General features: G+C 36.9%; 1 protein-coding gene across 7 annotated transcripts in view; it reads right to left on the reverse strand.

The window, feature by feature from the left end:
• LOC109934917 (V-type proton ATPase 116 kDa subunit a 1) overlaps positions 1 to 22,930 on the reverse strand; it is a 50,527-nt gene that overhangs the window by 10,210 nt on the left and 17,387 nt on the right. For 4 of the 7 annotated variants that reach the window (XM_048614446.1, XM_048614444.1, XM_020533592.2 and 1 more), the window contains exons 6-20: positions 19,379 to 19,482; positions 16,925 to 17,051; positions 15,607 to 15,689; positions 15,147 to 15,240; positions 13,119 to 13,331; positions 12,166 to 12,316; positions 11,902 to 12,041; positions 10,030 to 10,190; positions 9,218 to 9,308; positions 8,543 to 8,661; positions 7,496 to 7,712; positions 7,101 to 7,208; positions 4,798 to 4,905; positions 2,743 to 2,860; positions 1,188 to 1,359 (exon numbers count right to left, since the gene is read on the reverse strand). In XM_048614446.1, coding sequence (XP_048470403.1) covers positions 1,188 to 1,359; positions 2,743 to 2,860; positions 4,798 to 4,905; positions 7,101 to 7,208; positions 7,496 to 7,712; positions 8,543 to 8,661; positions 9,218 to 9,308; positions 10,030 to 10,190; positions 11,902 to 12,041; positions 12,166 to 12,316; positions 13,119 to 13,331; positions 15,147 to 15,240; positions 15,607 to 15,689; positions 16,925 to 17,051; positions 19,379 to 19,482 — 2,006 coding nt within the window. Of the gene's footprint in view, positions 1 to 1,187; positions 1,360 to 2,742; positions 2,861 to 4,797; positions 4,906 to 7,100; positions 7,209 to 7,495; positions 7,713 to 8,542; positions 8,662 to 9,217; positions 9,309 to 10,029; positions 10,191 to 11,901; positions 12,042 to 12,165; positions 12,317 to 13,118; positions 13,332 to 15,146; positions 15,241 to 15,606; positions 15,690 to 16,924; positions 17,052 to 17,552; positions 18,841 to 19,378; positions 19,483 to 22,930 lie in introns of those variants that run through there. The other 3 variants (XM_048614447.1, XM_020533593.2, XM_048614448.1) reach the window with 2 other exon arrangements.

The raw sequence follows: 22,930 nt of genomic DNA on the forward strand, positions 1-22,930 counted from the left end.
CTGGACAAAGTATTAGATCCTTTTGTAAAATTAGTGATTAAAGGTGTATTAAACTGCAGTTTTGGATGAACAAATTCCATCATATTTGATTTTTGAGGTTTAATATAGTGCATAAGACTAGGCTGTTTGGTCAAACCTGCGAATACCAGTGTTCAATACTGCACTTGGGCCTCTTCCCAATTTTTCTCATCCAACACTAACATTATCCTCACATTTTCTCTTGTCTTGCACATCCTGATTGTGTTTTCTTTTTGTTGCATCTGCAACAATCACTTCAATCTTTCCCTGTCATTGCAAGTTTCACATTCTTACCACTCCTTCAGCGAAGTTTCTTCTGAATTTTCTATCAGATTTCTCAATCACTGTTTACTATTCATTGCCTTGAGTTATGCCCTTCCACGCAAGAAACATTCTTTATGCATTCTATCAAAAACGTTTGCAATTTTGAAGCCTTCTATTAAGTCATCTCTCTGCTATCTTTCTGCAGAAAAGATTTTAGCAAGGTTTTAAGAATCATATAAATTATAAAAGCAAATCAAAATCTCTGGCTAGACTTGGGTTTGGTACCTCAACTGAAATCAAAGGCGATCTTCTAATGTTAGCCTGTGTTCAAGACTTCCCATTTATATATTTCTCTCCAGTTATTTTTATTATTTCTCTTTTGATAATAGGATTATCGACCCGCAAGTGCAAGCAGCATGCCAGTGAATTTACCTGTGACCCCAGAATAGCTGCAGAAATCTGATTTATGTTTGGAAGCAACAAAACCAAGCAGGATTCAATCTTTAACATACATAAATGGACTTCCCACCTCGGATCGTTCTAAGATTGTCTGTATTGGGTTAATTACACATCCAAATTGTTTTTCGCTTTAAAATAAAGTGTACTGTATGAAAGAAAGTTGTTGTTTAATGCAAAATGATTTCCAGCTGTTCTTTTTTCCAGCCTATGAATGGAAACCAAATGCAACATCTTCTATTTTCCTGCCCAACTTATATTAATTCCACATAAAACAAGGGATGAGCCAAGAACCACCTTAATGTCGATAGTACGAGATCATACCGTTCATTATGTTTTGTCAGTCGTTCACTAACACAGGTGAAAAACTTTTTTTGTTTTATAAAAAGGCTTTACTGAACATGACAACTCCCATCAGATGGAGAAAACATTGGGAAGTAAGCTCTTACCAGTGCAAACGAAGAGCATGCAGAAACGCAGAAAGACCCTCCATGATGAGGAGAATTGCCACTGTCAGCACAGCAAAAGCAGCAAATATGAAGAACAGGAGAAAAGATCCACCAAAGCTGTTTATTGACAGTCCAATGTGCATAACCATGGTCCATAACACTTCAGAGAGCTCTGAAACAGGGAAAATTTGATGAATTTTAAACTGTTTTAATAGATTTGTCTCAAGTAAATATCATTAGGCTAGCTACAAATAACAGCTACAAACTACTGATTTAAAAATCGATGTAACCAAGAAGACAATCTTATATATTTTTTGTATGTTTCTACTTAAAATCTCCAATCTGAACTTAAAATTCAACTTTAAATTTACCAGACATGAAAAAAAGTTGCACTGCTCTAGTTAAGACAGAATATTTGCCATATTTGTTTTTCTAAAGTCAAGATTTCAGCCCGTCTACTTTTGCACAGGGTCATGGATCTATCAGTACATTTGTCCTTCACACTCAAAACAGATTAACTACACTCCCTATCTAGGGATTCAGCTCACGCCAACATTTATAATTGCTTTGCATGAACTGCCATCGGATTTAAATTATGGCTGACTTCCATTCCCTTTAATGGATTCATTGGCACTAATATTCAGGTTGAACAAAATGCTTTCTGCAGAAAGTCATGGAGCCAAGCATTCTCCCCACTGGACTCTAGCAGATGTCACATTGTCCACTGTGTTACATTTTGCAATTATCCCTTCCTTGGAAAAGTACCTCAATTTGAACAGCAACTGAGTTACAACAAAACCCAATTCTGTCAACATTTCAAATTGGTAACAATCCACAGGGTGATGATAGCACTGGTAAGAACCACCCTGCAAATATAAATTCCTTTTCTGTTGAAGCCAACTGTTGACAATCTTTTAATCGGATTACCTGCCAATTCATTCCATTTAAAAATAAAGGACAAAAAGGTACTTAAATTCTTAACAATCACTGGCAGTCCTAGTTTCATTGACAAAATTCAGTAATAGCAATATCAATATTTAATCACAACCATATGACAACAACTCAGCTTTTTCAACATTTTCTGCCTGCCAAAGCTAAAAACAAATTCACTGGGTAGCACATTTGACATTTCATACACTTGATCCTCAAAGTTACTTAATTTTGAGGTGTAAGATCTTCACTGTTTCTTAAAATGTCAGCCTTGACACCATAATTAACACTTTCATCTCAGTCAGAATGTTGTGGGTTCAGGCCATTCCTGGATTAAAGTGCAAATAAATTGAACATTGCAATGCAGTAGGAAAGAGATCTGCCCTGTCGAATTTGCCACAAGAGACAAATAACTGGCTGAAGCAGTTATTAAGAACTTAGGGAATAATTCAGTCACCACTAACGGATAAACTTGGAATTAATGCAATTGCGTTTCATGCCTCTGGATTAGGGCAATACAGCAGAAAACTGAAATATATGAACATCAGTCGCTCAGAAATCCATCTTATCTAGTTCGAAACACAAGTGGTATATACATATAAATGTGCATCTATGTTGTACTTACGTGCATGAGCCAGACTCAGCGCCCACAACCGCAAGTAGGAGGCAGTATTAGAAATACATCCCAAGCAGTACTCAATGGTATGGATGGCCTGATGTACAGCAACATCACCAAAGTTAAACTATGAGTAATAGATTAAAAGAGAAGTCTCAGTGCAAAGTAACAGTAGGACTTAATACTGTTCATGTGCAAAACAGTATTAATTCTGATGTTCCAAAACATTACTAGAAAACTGTACTATTGAATATGGAAAATGCAAATATCCAAAACCTTATATTTACAGCTCAAGCCTGACGTTTTTTTTTAAAAATACAACTTGTTGGAAGTGTGGGAAACAGTGATGAAATTGGAAATGCTTTGTGATAATCTGCATTCAAGTCAGATAAATTAAATGACTTATGAAACGTCCAATGGACTTCAATTCAACCTCAGAAAAACACTGCAACTGCACACGTTTCCTGCACAGCATTCTTTGGGTCAGCTGTATTGAAATGGCAACTTATGTAGGATTGAGTATCTTGGGCCCCCACACATCTTATACGGAGACTGCCCAAACTTAACTTCCATCAAGATTATAACCAATAGAAAATTAATGTTGGATTCAAACACGATCCTGCAGTGCACAAAAAATACAATGACAACTTCACAAAAGGATCTTCATGCAGGCTTGTGTTAGGGAATATAACAGCATTAAAATTACAATTCCAAAGAGCTTGACATCCCCAAAGTGACATGGAGCTGGGGGAAGTGGACAGAAAATTGACAACCTTAGCTGGTCTTGTTAGGAGCAATGTTGAGACAGGAGTGCCTAAATCACTTGTAGCATGAAACTTTATTGCTTAAATGCAGAATTTTCATGACTGATATTCAAAGTTTGTCATATTCCAAAGCATTTTGTACAATTAAAAAAAGTTACTGAGTGAGCTATGTAAATGGGCAATGAAATCAACAAGAGTGTCTGGACAAACACTCAAAATTAGGTATTAGGTGCAGCCTTACCAATTCTTCCACAGTGGGCTTGCAAAAAAAGTTACATGTTTAGTGCAGTTAAATGCAATGAGAACATGAATGCATAGTTAGTAATTATTAATATTCATGTACAATACAAGGAAAAAGCACATCCATTTTTATTGAAAATCACCAAAATTGAATCTCTCAAACAGCACCAGTGATTTAAAAACAATTTGTGCATTTTCTGTAACATTAGGGTCAAAACGTCCCTGGGTTTTGTTTTAAAACCAAAAAAATTGAGGCAGAAATGGAAAAAAAGGAGTTTTATCCACTCGAGTTAAAATGAAGATTTCACAGAATTGACAGAATCACTAATTCTTACAAGGGACACTAAACCTTCAATACAAGTGGAATGTACAATAAAAAATACAAAAGAACATAAAAAGGTCAGAGTTCCATTTGATTATAAAGCCTAAAAAAGGAAGACTTTACAGCATTTTCAATGTAACTGCAAATCCAAACAAACATTCTTTAAAAATATTTAAACAAATAATAAAACAAAATTGCAGTGAAATTAAAAACACAGGTTTCATGCAAATAAACATTGTTATTAAAGAATCATGATACTCACATATTTTAGCAAGTTAAATAATCTGGTTCTAAATTCAAAAAAGTTAAGATTCATAATCATGCTATGAACAATTGCAGTATCATACTGATGCTGGGCAACAATGCTCAGATTTACAAGGCTTATCCAGGCTTTTCAAAGAAAGAAAAATTCAACTCGGTAAGATGATTAATGACTGGCATTACCCTGTCCCAAAAACATCCATGAAACAAAAAACAAATTCATTTGCCAGGCAAAATGGAGAACAGTTAAAATATTGGATTACCTCAAAAATTTTTAAAATGTCATTAATGAACTATATACAACAATATATGTCTTCATGTACCTGTTATTCTTCAATTTGTACTGACAATTCACAATGAATTTTTCTTCAGATTATAAGCTACAGGAACACCATAAGGCTAAAGATCAACTTCCTCGTTAGGAAACCTAAATCTGCAAACAAACAAGCTCTAGTTAATGCATCATGTTATACTTACTTCCTCTCCATCCTCTGAATGGGTATCAAGCTGATCATGTTGGATTATCTCAGCATCCTCCTCGGTTGGTCCATTCCCAACTCTTATTCCTCCAAAGTTGTGTGTCCCCTATGAAACAGGAAAACAAATTTGAGATGTGGCAAAAATCCACAATCAAACTTCTAGTCATCAACTAATCTTTCTATAGTGCACTAAAATGCTAACAGACATAACAATTTGTTTTTCCTTTGTTTAATACAGCCAGCACTTATAACTAATTTGCTCTGTTATATTTACCTATCGCTTACAATCACAGAATCCCTACACAGTGTGGATGCAGGCCATTCAACCCATCAAGCCCACACTCACTCTGAAAGGCATCCCACCCAAACCCACCCCCCACCCCATCCCTGCATTTCCCACCCTCGATACAATGAGCAATTTAGCATAGCTAATCCATCTGACCTGGACATCTTTGGACTATGGGAGGAAACTGGAGCACCAGGAGGTAACCCACGCAGACACAGGGAGATTGTTTGTGTGGAGTTTGCACAGACAGTCACCCAAGGCTAGAATCGAACCCAGGTCCCTGGCACAGCAGTGCTAACCACAGAACCATCGTACCACCTCTTCTTCAAACTTCCTCTGTTTTACTGCTCTGCTTGCTACAAAAACATAATCTTGATCTTGTTGCAACCGGAATAGTTTTCTCCAGCACCCAACTCAATTTTCATATTGGCCTACTGATATCTTTTCAAACTTCCTATTTTTATTTTCTCTATTTTCTAGAGTCTTGTTCAGAATTCAGCTAATGATGATAGCACAAGTGAGAGGACGTGATCCTAGACCGATATCTACACTCCGGACTGTGCGAAGACATCTTGGAACAGTGTGCGTTCTTTGCCCCATCATAGATCTGTTTCAAAGCGTTTAAAAGTATTTGAAGTTGCTTCATGAAAATCAACAATTCCCAGAAACCACTGACATGGTGAGATAGTGATATAGAACTAACATCACCATACTAATGTGTGGTCCAGGTTAGTGACCATCTCCAACAGTAAAGGATCCAAGCACTTTGAATCACTGAATACTTATCTACACTCAGGGTTACCATTGATCATAAACTGAACCAGACCAGCTACACAAGTATTATCGCCACAAAAGCAGATCAGAGACTGCAATTCTGCAGCGAATAACCCACCTCCCGATTTCTTAAAGTCCACCATTTATAAAGCGCAAGTCGTGAGTGCAACAGAATACCCTCTACTTGCCTGGACAAGTGCAGCTCCAACATCAATTAAGGCAGCCAACATCACCCAGGGCAAAGCAGCCCACTTGACTGGCATCATGTTTACAAATTCTCACTCCACTACTCACGCACAGTGGCAGCAATGTGCACTACCTACTCTTTATTTTGCTTTCTTTCTCCCGGTCAAATCAAAATGAATCACTTCATACTGCTGTTTGTTGAACTTCATCTGCCATTTGTCTGCACAATCCACCAACTATCTGCATCCTTTTTAAGTTTTACACTATCCCCTCATAGTTCACAATACATCCACGGTTCGTATCATCTGAAAATTTTGAATTTGTGCCCTATAAAGTAAGGTTTAGCTTAACATACACCAAGAAATGCATGGATCCCAACACCAATTCCCAGCAAACTCCATTACAAACCTGTTCTCCATCTGAAAAGCATCCACGAAACCGTCACTCAGCCAATTTCATACTTACGTTGTCACAGAATCCCTACAGTGTGGAAGCAGGGCTTTTGGCCCATCAAGTCCACACCAACCCTCTGAAGAGCATCCACCCAGACCCACCACTCCACCCTGTAATCCTGCATTTCCCATTGCTAATCCACCTAACCTGCACATCCCTGGACACAATGGGCAAATTAGCATGCCCAATCTACCTATTCTGCATATATTTGGACTGTGGGAGGAAGTTCACACAGATACAAAAGAGAACATGCAAACTCCACACAGAGGCAGTCACCCTAGACTAGAATCAAACCTGGGTCCCTGGCGCTGAGGGGCAACAGTGCTAACCACCGTGCCCCACTATGCCACCTTTTGCTCCTTCTACACAATGAACTATAACTGCTCAAACCTGTTGCATGTGACGCAATCAAACGCTTTCTGGAAATCTACATAAACCACATCAACAGCATTTTCTTCATCAAAACACTCCAGCAATTTAGTTAAAGGCAATTTGTCACCTTGTATTTTACTGAACCATGCAGTTTCTGCCATCTGCAGAACTAGAAGATAAACATAGAAATGTACATTTGAATTTAGAAACATGTGTATTAAAAACCTTACCAAATGTTTTCTCCGCAAATGTTGATGGCGCAGTACCAGTGGTTTCACCACAAGCATGCACGGAACACACAGCAAAGCTACAATCACCAAGAAGGACTGGAGACCTCGCTGTTAAAACAGAAGACCTAATGTATTACTACACTTTGGTGAAAAGTTAATAGTTACAGCTAGCATACATTAGGCCGAGAGGAGAAGAAATTTTATTTCAATAATTCAGGATAACCTATCTGCTGGTATACACAACAAAAGACAAGCCCAGGTTGCTTTAAAAGTATCATCTGCAGACTTTTTGAAATGGGATTTCAATTAATAGCTGGCAGCAGCAAATTAATCAAATCTGTTTATATGTGTTCTTAACCCTTGTCTAGAATCTAAATTTCCAAGTAGTTACGTACCTGTCCTTTATACAGATACTTCATGGTTTTATCATTGTAACTGAATAGGAACATATTGATGAAGTGGATGAGAAGACTGGGAGCATCTTTCGATGTGCTAGCATCATAAGCAGTCCACTTGTAAAAGATGAGGATGACAAGGTAGCCAAACAAACACAACATAAAAATTATTTCGGGAATAAAGCTAAAATAGATGTTCAGTGGCTTTTTAAAATATCTACGAATAAAAAGAAGAAAAAAAAAACATTAGAATTTGAATTGAACAATTTAGCACTTCAATAATGTCTATTCTTGCATGCAATTGACAAGTACCCCATAAATTGTTTGTCTCATCCAATGTGCCTAACAATTAATTTAGTTAATACCCCAGCAGGTTAACACATTATACTGGACCAGGAGATAGCTATTTCTAAGACCATAAAACATAGGAGTAGAGGACTATCAAGTCCACTTCACCATTCAATGAAATCATGGCTGATCTGATAATCCTCAACTCCACCTTCTTGTCTTTTCCCTACAAGTGTCAATTTACTCACTGATTAAAATCTGTCCATCTCAGCCTTTAATATACTTCGTGTATGTGTGACAAGGGAAAGCATTCTATAGTACTACAGTAATAGTATCAGGTCGTAGCATTGGTTGGTCAAATCTGAATTTGAACTTCAGACATCTAAAGAAACAAGATTAACCTTCTCCTAAGTTACTTATTTTTAAGATACACAATATAGCACAAGTGAAAGTTTTGTTTCAAAGCTTGTGCCTTTCTCAACCCTAATTGAAACTTTGTAAAGAGCCCCCAACTGCCAAAATCTTCCCCACATTAACATTGTAACTACTGAAAAAGTGTGTCAGTAACAGCTTAAAACTGTAGCTCACTGGCCCATATAGTTTCATCTAACCTTCAGATTGTGCTAACTGCAGCATATTCAGACATCAGATCTCAGATCCAGGAAATTTACCTCAAAGATGGTAAAAATTCATGTAGCATTAGACAACAGCTACTCTTCCATACTTTAAAAACTCAAACTTGGCTTAAAAAGTACTCACATGTGATTCAGGAGGCTGAGAGAAACTCCAAAGACCATATGAACAACACCCAATATCACAGACATCTTCATTTTAAAGGAGTTAAGAAACGTAAGTTTGTTTGTAGCAATATTCCATATCTGAGGGGAAAAACAGATAATTTTGGTTGAGATCATAACATACGGGAATATTGACAGATAGTTAGCTAGCAGCTTTCTCTACTCTCGTCCCTTAAAATATCACTTTTCAATCAAGCCATTCAACTAATCTACAATTTTCAGAAGTTAAAGTTTGGAAATAAATATCAGGAAGCAATTTTCTTTTAGCTTTCAAAAACAAGATGTGGTTTACTGGGATATTTGCTTTCAGGATCTTCACGCAGTAAACTATGACGTGCACAAACTGAATTCTGTAATAAGCCAATACTTCTATTTAAGCACATGGGATGACCAAATCAAACAGAACCAATGGGATTATAATCCATTTTCCATCTGACCACAATCAAAACGTACATTTGAAGTCAAAAGGTAAGTAATACGAAAATAATTAAACACTAATTCAATCGGATGCCTAACTTGGTATTTAAGCATTCTAGCCCTATACTTCTAAATGTAAAAACAGTTAAAAATAGTGGCAGGATAATTTGTTTTTTTTTTGAACTGTGAAAATTCAAAAACAAGCATAGAATTAACTTACGGGATCTATTCCAAAGGGGTATGGCCCATTAAAGACGTTAGGCTGAGCAGGGTCCAGCTGAAGATGTTGATTACCTTGAAGGGTTTTCTCCCTGTGAAGAGAATGTTATTAAAATATTATTAGACCTAAACCAGCATTGATGTAATTTCTAATTGATCAATGCTGAAGCCAGAGAGATAAGAATTCCCAAAACAGGCACACACAATAACAAACAAAAATAAACAAGAACCGAGGATGCTGGAAATGTGAACCAAAAACAAATTGCTGGAGAAACTCAGCAGCTCTGGCAGCATTTGTAGAGGGGAAGTAGAGTTAAAATTTCAGGTCCAGTTACTCTTCTTCAGAACAACTTTCTATCTCTCTAGGGTATAGCATTCCAAAAGTTAACTCAGCTGAGTGAATCCTCCTCATCTTAGCTCTAAGTGGCTTGCCCTATATTGAAACTCTCTCTGCTGGTTCTACAACCCGCAGCCAAAGGGAACCATCTTATCTTACATCTATGCTGTATGACTTTACACTTATTCACATTGTATTCCATCTGCCACATCCTTGCCTACTCAGTGTCTATCCAAACCTCCTTGAAGCCTCTTTGCATCCTGCTCACAATGCAAATCCCCACCTAGGTTTGTGCTTTCTGCAAGTTTGATTGTGTTGCATCTGAAACCCATAGAGTCAATGTACTTGATTTTGGCATCAGATTTTAGAAATGCATTGTTTCCTAGCATAAATATACTTCACATTGTATCAAAGAATTCATATTAAAAGAATTCAAAATCAACACAGCAATGTTATCTTGGTTATACAAAACTTACGTCCAGTTTCCTATTGGGTGAAACATTGGTCTAACACTCCACGACGAACCAAACATGTTGAGTGTCTTTGCGAAGCAGTCATTGTATATTAGGCCAGTATACACAGAGAAAATCCCCATGAGTAAAATCATGTAGCGACCACTGAAGACAGTTCTGAAAATCTATCAGAACAAAGCTTAATTAAAAATAAATTTTAAAATAAGTTGCCACATTGTTGCACCAATACAAGGCACTGAATTACTTTAACATATTAGCAATTGTGCTCACTCCGTGGATTAAATAAAGCTATTTCAAGACTGAGGGTGCTAAAAAAATAAAAACTTACCCATTCACCACATCTCTGGTGTCTTCCTAACTCCTCAGGTAGATTACACACAAGACTGACCATCTGTCCAACATACCTCAAAATTGTGAATACTCATCAAGATTAGAAATCTGCATTCCTTTCTGGGCCTAGTCTATGTACAAAATATATCCAATCTCAGACCTTCCTCTTATCATTGATATTACACACGTGGATTCCTGTCACTTTTTGCTCACTTCCATTCCTGCCATACTATGATCTTTAACTGGCAAATTTTAACACTAAAATTGAATCACTTGTTAGGCCTCAGTTGGATTATGGTGTACAGTTCTGGGCACATTATAGAATTATATTATTAATGAATGCGGGCAGAGTGCAAAGAGTGGTCTCCAAGAATGGTTCCTGGAATGAGAAACCTCAGGTTATAAGGACAGACAAAGAAGCTGAGACTGCTGTCCGTGGAACGAAGGCGAAGGAAAGCAAGAACGCAAGCAAGCAAGAACGCAAGAAAAAAGAGGAAATCTGATAGAGATTTTCAAAATCACAGGCGGGCTGGAAAGGGTAGCTAAGGAAAAACTGTTCTGCTAACAAGAACAAAACGGCATAGTTTTCAAATGATTTGCAAAAGCAGCAAGGGGGGAAATGAGGAAATATTACATTCAGCAAATAGTTAGGGTGCTGAATGCACTGCCTAGAATGTGGAGGAGGCAGGTACAATTGAGTCATTCAAGAGGGCATTGGATTGGAATAATATGCAAGGATATGGGGAAAAAGCAGGACGTTGGCACTAGGTAATGACACACATTTAATGAGCCAACAGCCCTTTCTTCTGCACCGTAACACTCAAATTAAATCCAGAGAAATTGGAGTCTCTGCTGTTAACGTAGAAATCAGAGATGATCCAAAAAGATAAAGTAGGAACCAATATGAAAGCAGAACCAGGTATCAGAATTGAAGACAGGAGGCAGAACCCCACTTAAAGACCAGAGGATCATAGCAGCAGGGTTGGAGCAGATCAACTTCCATTTATATAGTGCTTGTTATGTATTCAATATCCCAAGATGGTTCACACTAGCATGATCCCAAAAAGTGAACGCTGAGCAATATAAGTTAATATTAGAGTATGTGAGCAAAAGCTTTGTCAAAGGAGTTGGGTATTAAAGGCGTATGTTATATAAAGCAGTAAAGTTTAGAGGAAGAATTTCAGAACTTAGAATGAATTGTGAATGCAATGAAACACACTTTTCCGTGTCACTGCAATAAATTTATTGTACATGAATAGCCTGTCAAGTATGATGTAAAACAAAAGCGCATTAAAAAAAAAGTTGTGTTATTACTTTGAGTAGTTCTAACTTCCCAATGCCTTTTTAAGGAAGGATGCAGAACAATAAAATGCTAGTAATTATCCAGTTGCTACAAGACATGAATCCTTAAAAATTTGTTAATACTCTGGACCAATAATTGAAATGTAGCTCAGGGTACTTTGGGGTAACATCTAACATGAGAAATTGCTATCATGTTTTAAGCCATAAAAATCCCCAACCAAATTGCCCGCTATTTAAAAATACCTCATTTTCACTTTTCTGGGACAGTATGCGGCTCTCTCTCAACACCATCCACACAGCGAAAGCAGTCATTAAGATGCCATGGCCAAAGTCCCCAAACATAACAGCAAAAAGAAAAGGGAAGGTAATAATTGTGTATGGAGCTGTAGAAAACAAACATAATTAGAACATTAACCGGTTTATCCTTAAAATAATCAGAAAGTCAAGATTACAGAAAAACAGATGTTTTGATATGAAACAACACGTCTGTTCAACGTGACTTCTTACCAGGATTAATTTCCCTGTAGGTGCCAATTCCATATGCATCCACAATGTTTTGAAAGCCATAAGTAAATTTGTTGGTTTTGTTGTAAGTTGGAGGAGTTTGGTTGGTTTGCATCCTGTTCAAGATGGATGGGACTGTTGATCCACTGCGTTCCTGAAAATAGAAACTTCAGTACAGAAGCCGTCTAAATACATTTACACTAACTGAAGCTAAATTAGAGAGTGGAGATGTTGGGGGAGCTCTCAAGTATCTCAAATGACTACCATGTTTAAAGGTCTAACTATACATTTTTGCAATATTATAGCAGATCAACTTCTATTTATATAGTGCTTGTTGTGTATTCAATATCCCAAGATAGTTCACATGAGCATTATCCCAAAAAGTGAACGCTGAGCAATATAAGTAAATATAGAAAGGCTAAACTTTCCTACCATTTTCATGACAGGAAATGGACACTTCCTCTCCATTAAGTTCCATGAATGAAAATGGTAGCAACAAACAGATTCAAGCTTGTGAATAAAATCAGGGTTTTAAAAACTCCTGACCTTCCCTGATCTTTTCAATCCTTTTAGAATCTGAGATTTTTCATGGAATTTATAATCACTTGGATTTGTCACTTACTCGGAGTGTTACCTGAGATACAGGAGTCAAGGAGGTGTAATACAAAACAAAGGGCAGGAAATGCATGGATCATCTACTGCAAGTTCTCCTCCACGTACCATCTTGACTTGGAACTATAACCGCTGTTCCTTCACTGCCACTAGATCAAAATCCTGGAACTCTGTCCCTAACAGCACTTTGTGTACCTGCATCACATGGATGGTAGTGATTCAAGGAGGTGGCTCACCATCTCATTCTGAAGAGTAATTAGGATGGACAACAAATGTTGGTCTAGCCAACAACTACCACATCCTGTGAAAAGAAAAAGAACTTCTGAATTTCAGAGTTCACTTACCGTACCCCTGCGGAGGGCAAACTGAATTGAATCCAAGTCAGTAACTGGACACCAGACTTCAGCAATTAGACATTTTTGAGTTACATCAATATTACAGAGGTTAAGGGTATGATAGATGGCCTTCATTTTTCGTACTTTAATAAACCATACACGAATAGTCTTTGCAGCTGCCTGCAGAACCCTCTGACGATGATCCTCAGTCTGATTTAAGACCTGGAGAGGACAAATATGTTTATGAAGGAGGTTCACATTTACAGAATTTCTGCATCATACCTCAGTAATGGCCATGAGTTTGCTCCATGCAATAAGTTACAGAGCCCAGCCCAACCAACGGTGCACATGAAGAGGATAAATGAGCCAAGAAATCAAAAAGCATTAAAGGAAAAAAATTGAACATAACCTAACATTTATATTTCACACATCTCCAACAATCCACTCCAAGTTGATTTTTCAAAATAGCAAAGTGTATTGCTGGGTAAACCTTTCCCTGGGTAAAGCAACACATTTGTACATACTGGCCATAACCTGATACAAAAGCAAAATGCCACAGATGCACGAGATCGTAAATAAAAACAAGCACTGCTAGAGAAACACAGCAAGCGTGGCAGCAACTGACAGGAACGCAGTTAACATTTCAAGTCCAATAAATCTTTTTAAGTTCCAAAGAAATGTCTTGGTACTTGGAATATTAGCTTTGTTTCTCTCTACACACACAAACACCTGTTGAGTCTCTCCAGTATTTCCTGTTTTATTTCTGGCCATAAAACAAACAAACTTTATACTTAAAAACACAAATCGTCTTGTTGTTCTCAAACTTCTTCTAATCTGGTTAAAAGATTGACACAGCACTCACAATAGAACGGAAGTTATCTAAAACTTGCAAAATTGACGACAGGAATGTTAAATTTACACTAACATTTAATGCTTGAATGACTGAGTTTTAACGTAACATGATTACGACGCACACAGACATGCAACTATAGTTTCCAAGTAAACTTTCAATTGGCAAACAGCCCTGTGTCTACTAAATTAGGGGCTGAATGTCATCTGAAACATATTGGTTGAAAATTCCCATACACGTAGCTGGTGAATTAATTCTTTGGGTGACTATTGAAGCACACAAATGTCTCACCAATGGACTGAATAATGGGATGGAATAAAGAAGAATTAGATAATAATATTAGCACTGCTTTTTCAAATATTCCGAGAGTATGATACCAAAAAAGTAAGATACCACAACAGTAAAATAATTCAAAATCATAACTTAGAACAGTTTGTAACTGACCAGACAGCAGGTTATATTAGACTTCATATTATATAGTGTCATAGAATTAATTAATAATGTTGTCGGTGAGACCACATCTTGAATAATGTGTGCAGTTTTGGTCTCCTTACTTAAAGGTTGTAAATGTATTGGAGGCAGTTAATAGAATGTTTATTAGACTGATATTGAAAGTTATCTTATAATGAATCAGCAAGTCAGGCTGTGCTTGTTTCCACTGGAGTTTAGAATAGTGAGGGGTAATGAGTATTTATAAAGGATAAGGTGGCATGGTGGCTCAGTAAGTGTCAAAGATCCTGACAAGTCTTCATAAGGTTAATGTGGGAAGAATGTTTCCACTTGTCCACCAGGCACTGTTTTAAAATTAAGGGTCACTTTCTCAGGACAGGGACGAATAGGAACTTCTTCTCTCAGAGGGTTGCACAATTTTGTAACTCTCATCCTCAAAGTCGTGGAAGCAGGGTCATTAAATACTTTAAAGACAGAGGTGAACAGATTCGTGATAGGCAAGGGAGTCAAAAATTATCAGAGGTCTTTTGAATTTGACATTCACACCAAAAGATCAGATGCACTCTTATTGAACTTCGGAGTAGGTTTGAAGGACTGAACGATCGACTGCTGTTTCTATTTTGTATGCACGAATATTTAGCCTTAAAAAGGGAAAAGCAAATACCATTTGCATTAATATCTTTAAAACTTTATAGAAAAATTGCAAAGCAATTATGAAGTACTGATGAATACCATACCATTTGAAGATCATCAATTCGTGTGTTGACACCAGCTAACATTTCCTTCCTTTCATTAGGAGTTTCTGGGCAGGGATAAAGGGAGGCTCGAAACCTGTAAGAATGTGGTTCTCAGTAAATTGTTATTGCCAGTGTCTTTAAGTACCTCATCCTTCTTACTGCACACCAGTAATGCCTGCAGATTACCAGAAAATCCTAGATCACTTTTTAACTTCAAACTGAGGTTATTTTAGCTTGAAACCTAGCTAAAGAAAATTTATAATATTCACAAATAAATAATCATATCTATCAAGTAAAATGATCAGCTCTTCCTAGAGGTGACAGCATAGTGGTAAAGTCATGGGACTAATAATCTAGTAGCTCACGCTAATGCTTCAACACTGGCATGATGGATAAAGGGTTAACTGTTCAGTCAATGGAAATTAACGCATATAAAAACAGGAAAAAAAATTAGTCTCACCCTTCACAAATTTTCTTCACTCGATTTTTCAATTGGTCACCTTGAAAAAAGATGATGAAGACAGATTTGTCTACTTGACCTCCCTGAAAAGAAAACAAATATTAATCTCAACTCCCAGTTTTACCAGGATAGCAAAACTGTTAAAAATTAAGCCATGCTAAGATTTGCAAACATTTTTGAGACCTTGCCATTGTGAAGGGTCAAACAAGGGGAAAGTTGCCTGTTCTGCTGTGTCAGAAGATAGTCACTATCTGTAGCAGTTGATGGTATCTACAGTTTTTTTAAACTTGTGGACAATACTGACAAATGTTGGTGCTTATCCCTGGCTGTTAAAAATTACAATGTGGTTAACACCACAAATTTCATCCAAACTATTGGGCATGAAAGGTAATTCAACTTATATCATTTGCATCATGTTCAATTGACTATATTACTTCGTAGTGTGCAGCCATTTAATTGTTGCCAGGAGCATTATTATTTTTAGCATCCAAAACAAAAATCCAAGAAATGTCATAATTAGCAATAATTTGGTTTATTATTATACTGTCCATGGCTCCACCCTGACTAATGCTTCTCCTGGCATTTGCTTGCTTACTTAAAAGATTAAAAACAGCCAAATGTAACTCAACCAGTAACCAAATAATTGTATGCCTTCCACTGTCATCACTGTGTACACCCTGGGCACTTAACAGTCTACATCTCAAATATCTGCATACCTACTATATAAAACAGTCATGTGCTTAACATACAGCCTCTTAAAATCTGTATTACTTGAGTGAAGTCAATGGCAAAAACAATCAACTATCGCACACATTTAAGAGGATCAGTAGATTCAACCTAAATTCAAGCAGAATAGATTAGGGATTGCAGAATCTTGACAGCCAATACAAATTTGTTCTTAAACTCAAAAGAAACCATATAGTTAGCTCCTAGAAGAACCGCCCATTTTTACTCCTGGCTATACATACTACATTTGCATATATTCTCCCAGTCAAAAGATAACAAAGTTCAATATTTCCAGCAGAGGTACCAACCTCACAAGTAACTAAAATTGCAAGAGCAATTATTCGAAGTTTACATTCATGCTGCCACATTCTATAGGCCTGGCGGTAGGGTTACAACTTCTGATAAGTGCCTGTAATAGTCTTACACTGGTTCATCCCTGTAAAACTGTGAGCTTAAAATCACTGGATTTCAAAATTATTCTATAATCAGCGACGTAAAAGAATTAAACCACAGGAGTACAGGCTACTTTTTTTGCTGTTATGGATTGATTCTTGAGTTAATTATTTATTAGGATTTCACCCAGGGAACTTACAGCTACAGGATCCTCCAAGGGATTTTCAATTTCAGCTTGGCGTAAAAAGACATTTCCTCTGCACACACGCCACAACATCCGTTCAAAGGTAGGGATCCTCTCTCGGTTTATCACTCCAGCCACAAAGCTGTATATAAAAGTATGTGCACTGTCATAAACCTGTATATCTGCACAGGCAAAATATAAGGTGCATTCCAGTATCATGCATCAAAGACTGTGAAACAGGTCAAACAGACCAATGTTTTTATTATTAATTTTTAAAAAATTTCTCTAATTCACACAATTAGCATTATTCAGTTTGATTTAATTTTGAACAAATTCTGATAAGGTTTTCTGCATAAAATACCCAGCTGGACAAAACAAATTTGTGGAATTTATCTTTAAACTTACTGTTCTTATGACTTTCAGAACGGCAAGCTCATTGCTTAGTTTTACTTTTTTTTTTAAAAAGGTCTTTCAAGTCACCCCCTTCTTAAAAAGCACATGCTATAACATTACCCATGGGGAGTACATAACAGCCTCAGAAACTGAATTATTTTAAAGCACACCAAAACCACAGAAAAAGAAAAAAAGTTTCAAAAAAAACTTGAGACCTAAACAGCAGTTTTCAAAACAGCAAAATACTTACATAGCTTTGTAAATTGCAAGATGTAGCTATAAAATTAGAGTTGGGTCTGTGTTTGGTCACAGGACAAGCTTAAATGAGTGTGAATTTACACCTCCTGAACGACTCAGGCATTCAGACAGGCAAGGACCAAATTGTTAAAACTCAATCACTGAGCAATGGACTCCAGCTGAGAAGGGCCACAATTACCAATGTTTAAAGTGGTAAAATTAAAAAAATGGTCCTGGAGGGTCTACTTGTAGTGCAGTGGCAGTGTCCAGACCCCCAGGCTGGGAGGCCTGGGTTCATGTCACACATGCTCCAGAGGTGTGTAATTACATCTCTGAATAAGCTGATTAGGAAAAATAGGTGAAATAAAATGAAACAATGGTCCTGGAATGCATTTGTAATGACTGTCCTCGGTAATTGGTTAGTTTGTGAAGAAGATCATGCAATATTAAGCTAGTCATTTGTTTTTCAAGGAATTGCTTTTAGAGGACCAGTCAGCAACCAGAAAGTCCTTGAAAGGGTAATTGCAAGGGGAGAACATGCAGTGTCTTTCTTTCTCCACCCATTCTGCAAACTTATGCTCTGCCTGCATCTGACCAGCCGCCCACCACAGACAGCTTCCTCAGTGTGTGCCAAGCAGTTGATGAATCCAAAAGGAAGAGGCAGGGATTGTTTCTCAACATTTAAACTATCCACAAGATCACCAAACCCGACCTGAAACCATCCTAGTTAATCCATAAGATCCATATGCAATTTTTTTTTTTGAGATAAACAATTTACTCTGCTCTCCATCTTTGCAGCTTTAGATGTGTACCTCCTCTATAAATGCATGTGAACAAGAGTTGGAGCTTTTTAAAATATATTTCTGATATTAAATACAATAAATACTGTTTCATTTTCTTTAATTTGACAAGAAAACCCATCTGTGAATTCGTTTTAAAAAAGAAGTCCCAACACACATGATAGCTGAACACACATTGAATCAGGAAGCAAATTCTTAAAGCACCAGTTACAGTAAGACAGGTGAACTGAAGACTCTCACTATCACTGATCACCTGGCCATAATATCAAGCAAACTATTTCAGATGTCTTATGATAGATGCATTAGAAACATGCAGATAACTTTCCCAATTCAGAGCCTCCCAAGCAACTGAAAATTAATGACTGGCTGAGGAAACATAGGCAAATAGGGAGAGAAAACCATGCAAACTCGATATCCAATCAAACGGAAAGTATATATTTGGGAGGCAATGGCCTGGTGGTATTATCACTGGACTGTTAATCCAGAGACCCAGATAATGTTCTGGGGAACCAGGTTCGAGTCCCGTCACAGCAGATGGTGGAAGTTGAATTCAATAAATTATCTGGAATTAAGAATCTAATGATGACCAAGAATCCATTGTCGAGTGTTGGAAAAAATCCATCTGGTTCACTTATGTCCTTTAGGGAAGGAAACAGCCATCCTTACCTAGTCTGGCCTACATGTGACTCTAGACCCACAGCAATGTGGGTGACTCTAAACTGCCCATTGGGCAACTAGGGATGGGCAATAAATGCTGCCTGGTCAGTGACACCCTCATCCCGTGAATGAATATAGAAAAACAATATAAAAATCACAGAAATATGTAATCACAAAGAAACTGTACTTTAAAATGTTTGAGTCTACTTTTAAAATCAAAGGTTGTCCCTAATTTCCAAAGTCATCTGAACTCATCTTGTTGGCCTGAAATGCAAGCATACAATCAGAGTGTCACGAAGTGAGCAATTTTAGCAGAGGAATTACATTTCAGCTTCCACAGGAAGAAAATTATAGATTAATACTAATTAACAAATTAAGTTACCCAAGTCTCAAGGGGGCACCGCGTCCCAGCTCACTTGGCTCCAGCAGGGAAGACGATTCCTCCAATAGGTCCGGATCAGACATCTGCTGATGATGCAATTCAGCCTGAATTCACAAATCAATTAACACACTATTTAAACCAGTTAGTGGCATGCAGGGGAACCAGGAACCAGGAGAAAAGATAAAACCATAACTGCAAAGTAAGTGGCCACAAAAAAAAAAGAAAAAAAAACCACAGTGAACATTGAAAACAATGGACTTTGAATAGAGAAATGCAAGCAAAGATGCGCAGGAAAATTTAAAAAAAAGACTAACAGAATCATTCGAGCGGGTTCTTGGATATGGCTGAAAGACTCGGGTGAGAAGATCAGAAAATTGATACGAAGTTGCTAAAACATACATGCCATTGACAAGATAATCACAGAAGTGGAAATTCACTAAGTAAATCAGTAGGATACTGACATAGTACCAACAAGCTAATTTCTTTGGCACTTTTTTGCTGAATTTTGGAGAAACTATTCTGATAAAATACTTGCTTCTGCAAATTGGAGGACAGAAAGAAGTCTGTTAGTTGGAACCCAAGTCACGAGGCAATAGATTTATTGCAAGAGTAGCACCTTTTACTAGCAATTTCCATTCACCTACAACTAGTATAGTTCAAATACGTAGCATTAAGGAGTGGTCTACAATCTTATTTCTCCGAAAACCTGAAGATCAGTCACAATGCTCAAGGGATATTTGATCATAAAAAGAGGTTATAATAAATTAAAAGTCCAGTTGAAAGTCATTGATAAATATTTTTGCTTCAATAAATGTTAAAAATGAGTTCCACTTTTGCACACCCTTTTACAGAAAAAAAAATTACTCCACAACAGGTGTTTCATTGAAAATCAGCACCTCTAGTACAAATTGTGATCATTTGAATTTTGGCAGCGTTTGATCTGATGACTGCAAAACAAAAAGCTTTGACTACATGTCTCTCTTTTCAGCAATATTCAAATTAGAAATGCATTTTCTAACATAAATGTACTGGAAGATTAATGTGTTTTGCATTAAATGTTTTCTGTAAGCAATATCAGTCAGATCTGCCATGTACAAATATAGTGCAAAGTTATCCTTACTCTGTTCAATGGCGTGCTTTAATGTTCACCAGTAAATATTCTAATTTACATTAAAATGCCTTTTGTTTAAATCACATCAATATAGAGCAAATGTAGAATTAACAGGTTTGTACTAAGAACTTGTATCTAATGTTGGGATGGTCCAAAACACTGGCTATGTTAGGCATATAATCTTATGCCCAATTTCAACATGCAAATGAAAGTCAAAAACACTTTGTATACTAGATTTTACAGAAATTAGAACACATTTTAATTGCTATTAAGACCACGTTTAAGACCACCGTCTGTCGAGATATCTCTTGAATCAGAGAAAAATCCTCTTTGCCAAAGCGTTGCTATAAATTTGATGTTTGCACTATCAAAGCAGTACTGAATCATTAGAAAAGCTTGTCAAACGGAAATCATAATTTACAAATCCTGAAACAGTGAGGATTACTCATCAATATTTAATACCTACTTTCAAAAGACTGATGGGTTAATATAAAATTTGAAGAATTGCAAGAGAGTGTGCACATTTTTTTTTGGGTAGGGAATGCAATGCATGCATTTTAACAATATGACAACACCTTTAGGATAATTTTTCAGTGCTAGAATAAAGTGTGTATCCTCAACATATTGGAGTCAGTCATATTAGCAAGTTACATCAAGGATTCCCTGATGAATTAAACACAGGTGTAAGGCATGAGAAAATGCCAAAGTAGAGTACTGAGAACTGGGAAACTCATTTCCAATCAGATTTCTTTCACAAAATGTGTGCATAGAAATAGCATGAAGGTATTTTGTTTGGATTTTCCTCTTCACCCAAAGTCTTCTGGCCTGAACCGAACCTCTGCTTCAATTTGTTAAGGGATTGAACAAATGCTTCTTTTTCTAAATTTCCACTACTGTTTTTAAAAAAAAACAAAAAAAATGACAGAAAAATTCACACATGGGATAAAAATTATTTGGAGAGAATAATTTAGAAGTTGGCTGCCATTCCGTATTTATTAAATGCACATCTTTAAATGCTGTTGCTCTTTATTAAATATGATAACTATTACTGGCCAAATATAATTGGAAAGATTACTATTCAAATCATTTTGCCAAAAACTTACAACAAAACAAGTTCAAAAAGCTGAATCAGCTAGTTAAATGAAGAACTTCTAAGTTCAGACAAGCCATTTTGCTGGATGTTAGACAGCCGGCAAAAATGTTCTCCCATGGTGGTCACTCTTAACATCTGAATAAGCGAACACTAGCTTAAGAAAAAGTGCTTTCCTCAGTTCTCCCAGTGGCCTACGTGCGACCAAATGTCCATTCCCACTTGTGGAAGAAATGAAGAAGTAGAAGAAAGCACACAAGCCAAAGCAGAGGCAATAGTTTTGAGATTTATACTTATTTTTCGGCCAATTATCATTTTAAAAATGTAATATATGATGCATATTCTACAAAATGTTAGATTAGTTAGCACAATCCTAAACAAAGTTACTACTTTATCACTGATATGTTAGATGAGAAGGAATGAAATCCTGGCCAAGTTTTACTAACTTATAGGAATAGAGCATTACTATCATATTATAATAAGAACAAGTTCAAAAAGCATCCAAAGATGTGCAGCTTAGGTAGATTGGCCATGCTAAATTGCCCATAGTGTCCAGACTAGGTGAATAAGCCATGGGAAATTCAGGGTTACAGGGACAGGGTTGGGCAGTAGGTCTGGGTGGGATGCTCGGAGGGTCAGTGTGGACTCTATGGGCTGAATGGTCTGCTTTCACACTGTGGGAATTCTACTCCATGATATAGCACCTGTCACATTTATGCAATGAGTAAGACCCAACCATGAATCAATAAAATATCCCATCTGACCAGTTGGTAAATAACTTCAGCCTCAAATCTTTGAGGTAAGAGAAGACTGGTGCCATTATATACCCTGAGATGTAACAATGTCAATGTTTCATGGTTTGAACGTACTTACTGAAATTCATCGACTCATTTTGGAGATTGATAATTTTCCCACATTTAGATTTGACTATTTCATTGCCTGTAGCCTTCTGAAAGTATCGTTTAACTTTGGAAATACACAATTAATTATATTCTTTGTTAAATCAGTTTAACTGGGAAAGAATACTCTCAGCTCTCACTTGGTAAAATTAATATCATTTTGCATTCAAAAAAAATGAGAGTTCTATGTTATGAACAAAGTATGTTAACAGATTTAAACAAAATTAGCCATTTCTCCAAAAGCAGGCAATACGCAAGACAAATTTTGAACTGAGCTTGAAGTTGGATACTAACTAGAGTCAGCTTGGCTCCAGAGTCAGAAAATGGACCCACTACCGCACCAGGTTAGTGCAAAATTTTCCAGTTCCCATGTGCAGTCAGACCTGGAACTAGAACCCTCATGGTGTAAAATCAATCATGCTTCTGTTCACATATTTGTATTGATCCCTTGC

Source organism: Rhincodon typus, chromosome 30 (assembly GCF_021869965.1).
Source record: "Rhincodon typus isolate 14 chromosome 30, sRhiTyp1.1, whole genome shotgun sequence".
NCBI classification, from domain to species: Eukaryota; Metazoa; Chordata; class Chondrichthyes; order Orectolobiformes; family Rhincodontidae; genus Rhincodon; species Rhincodon typus.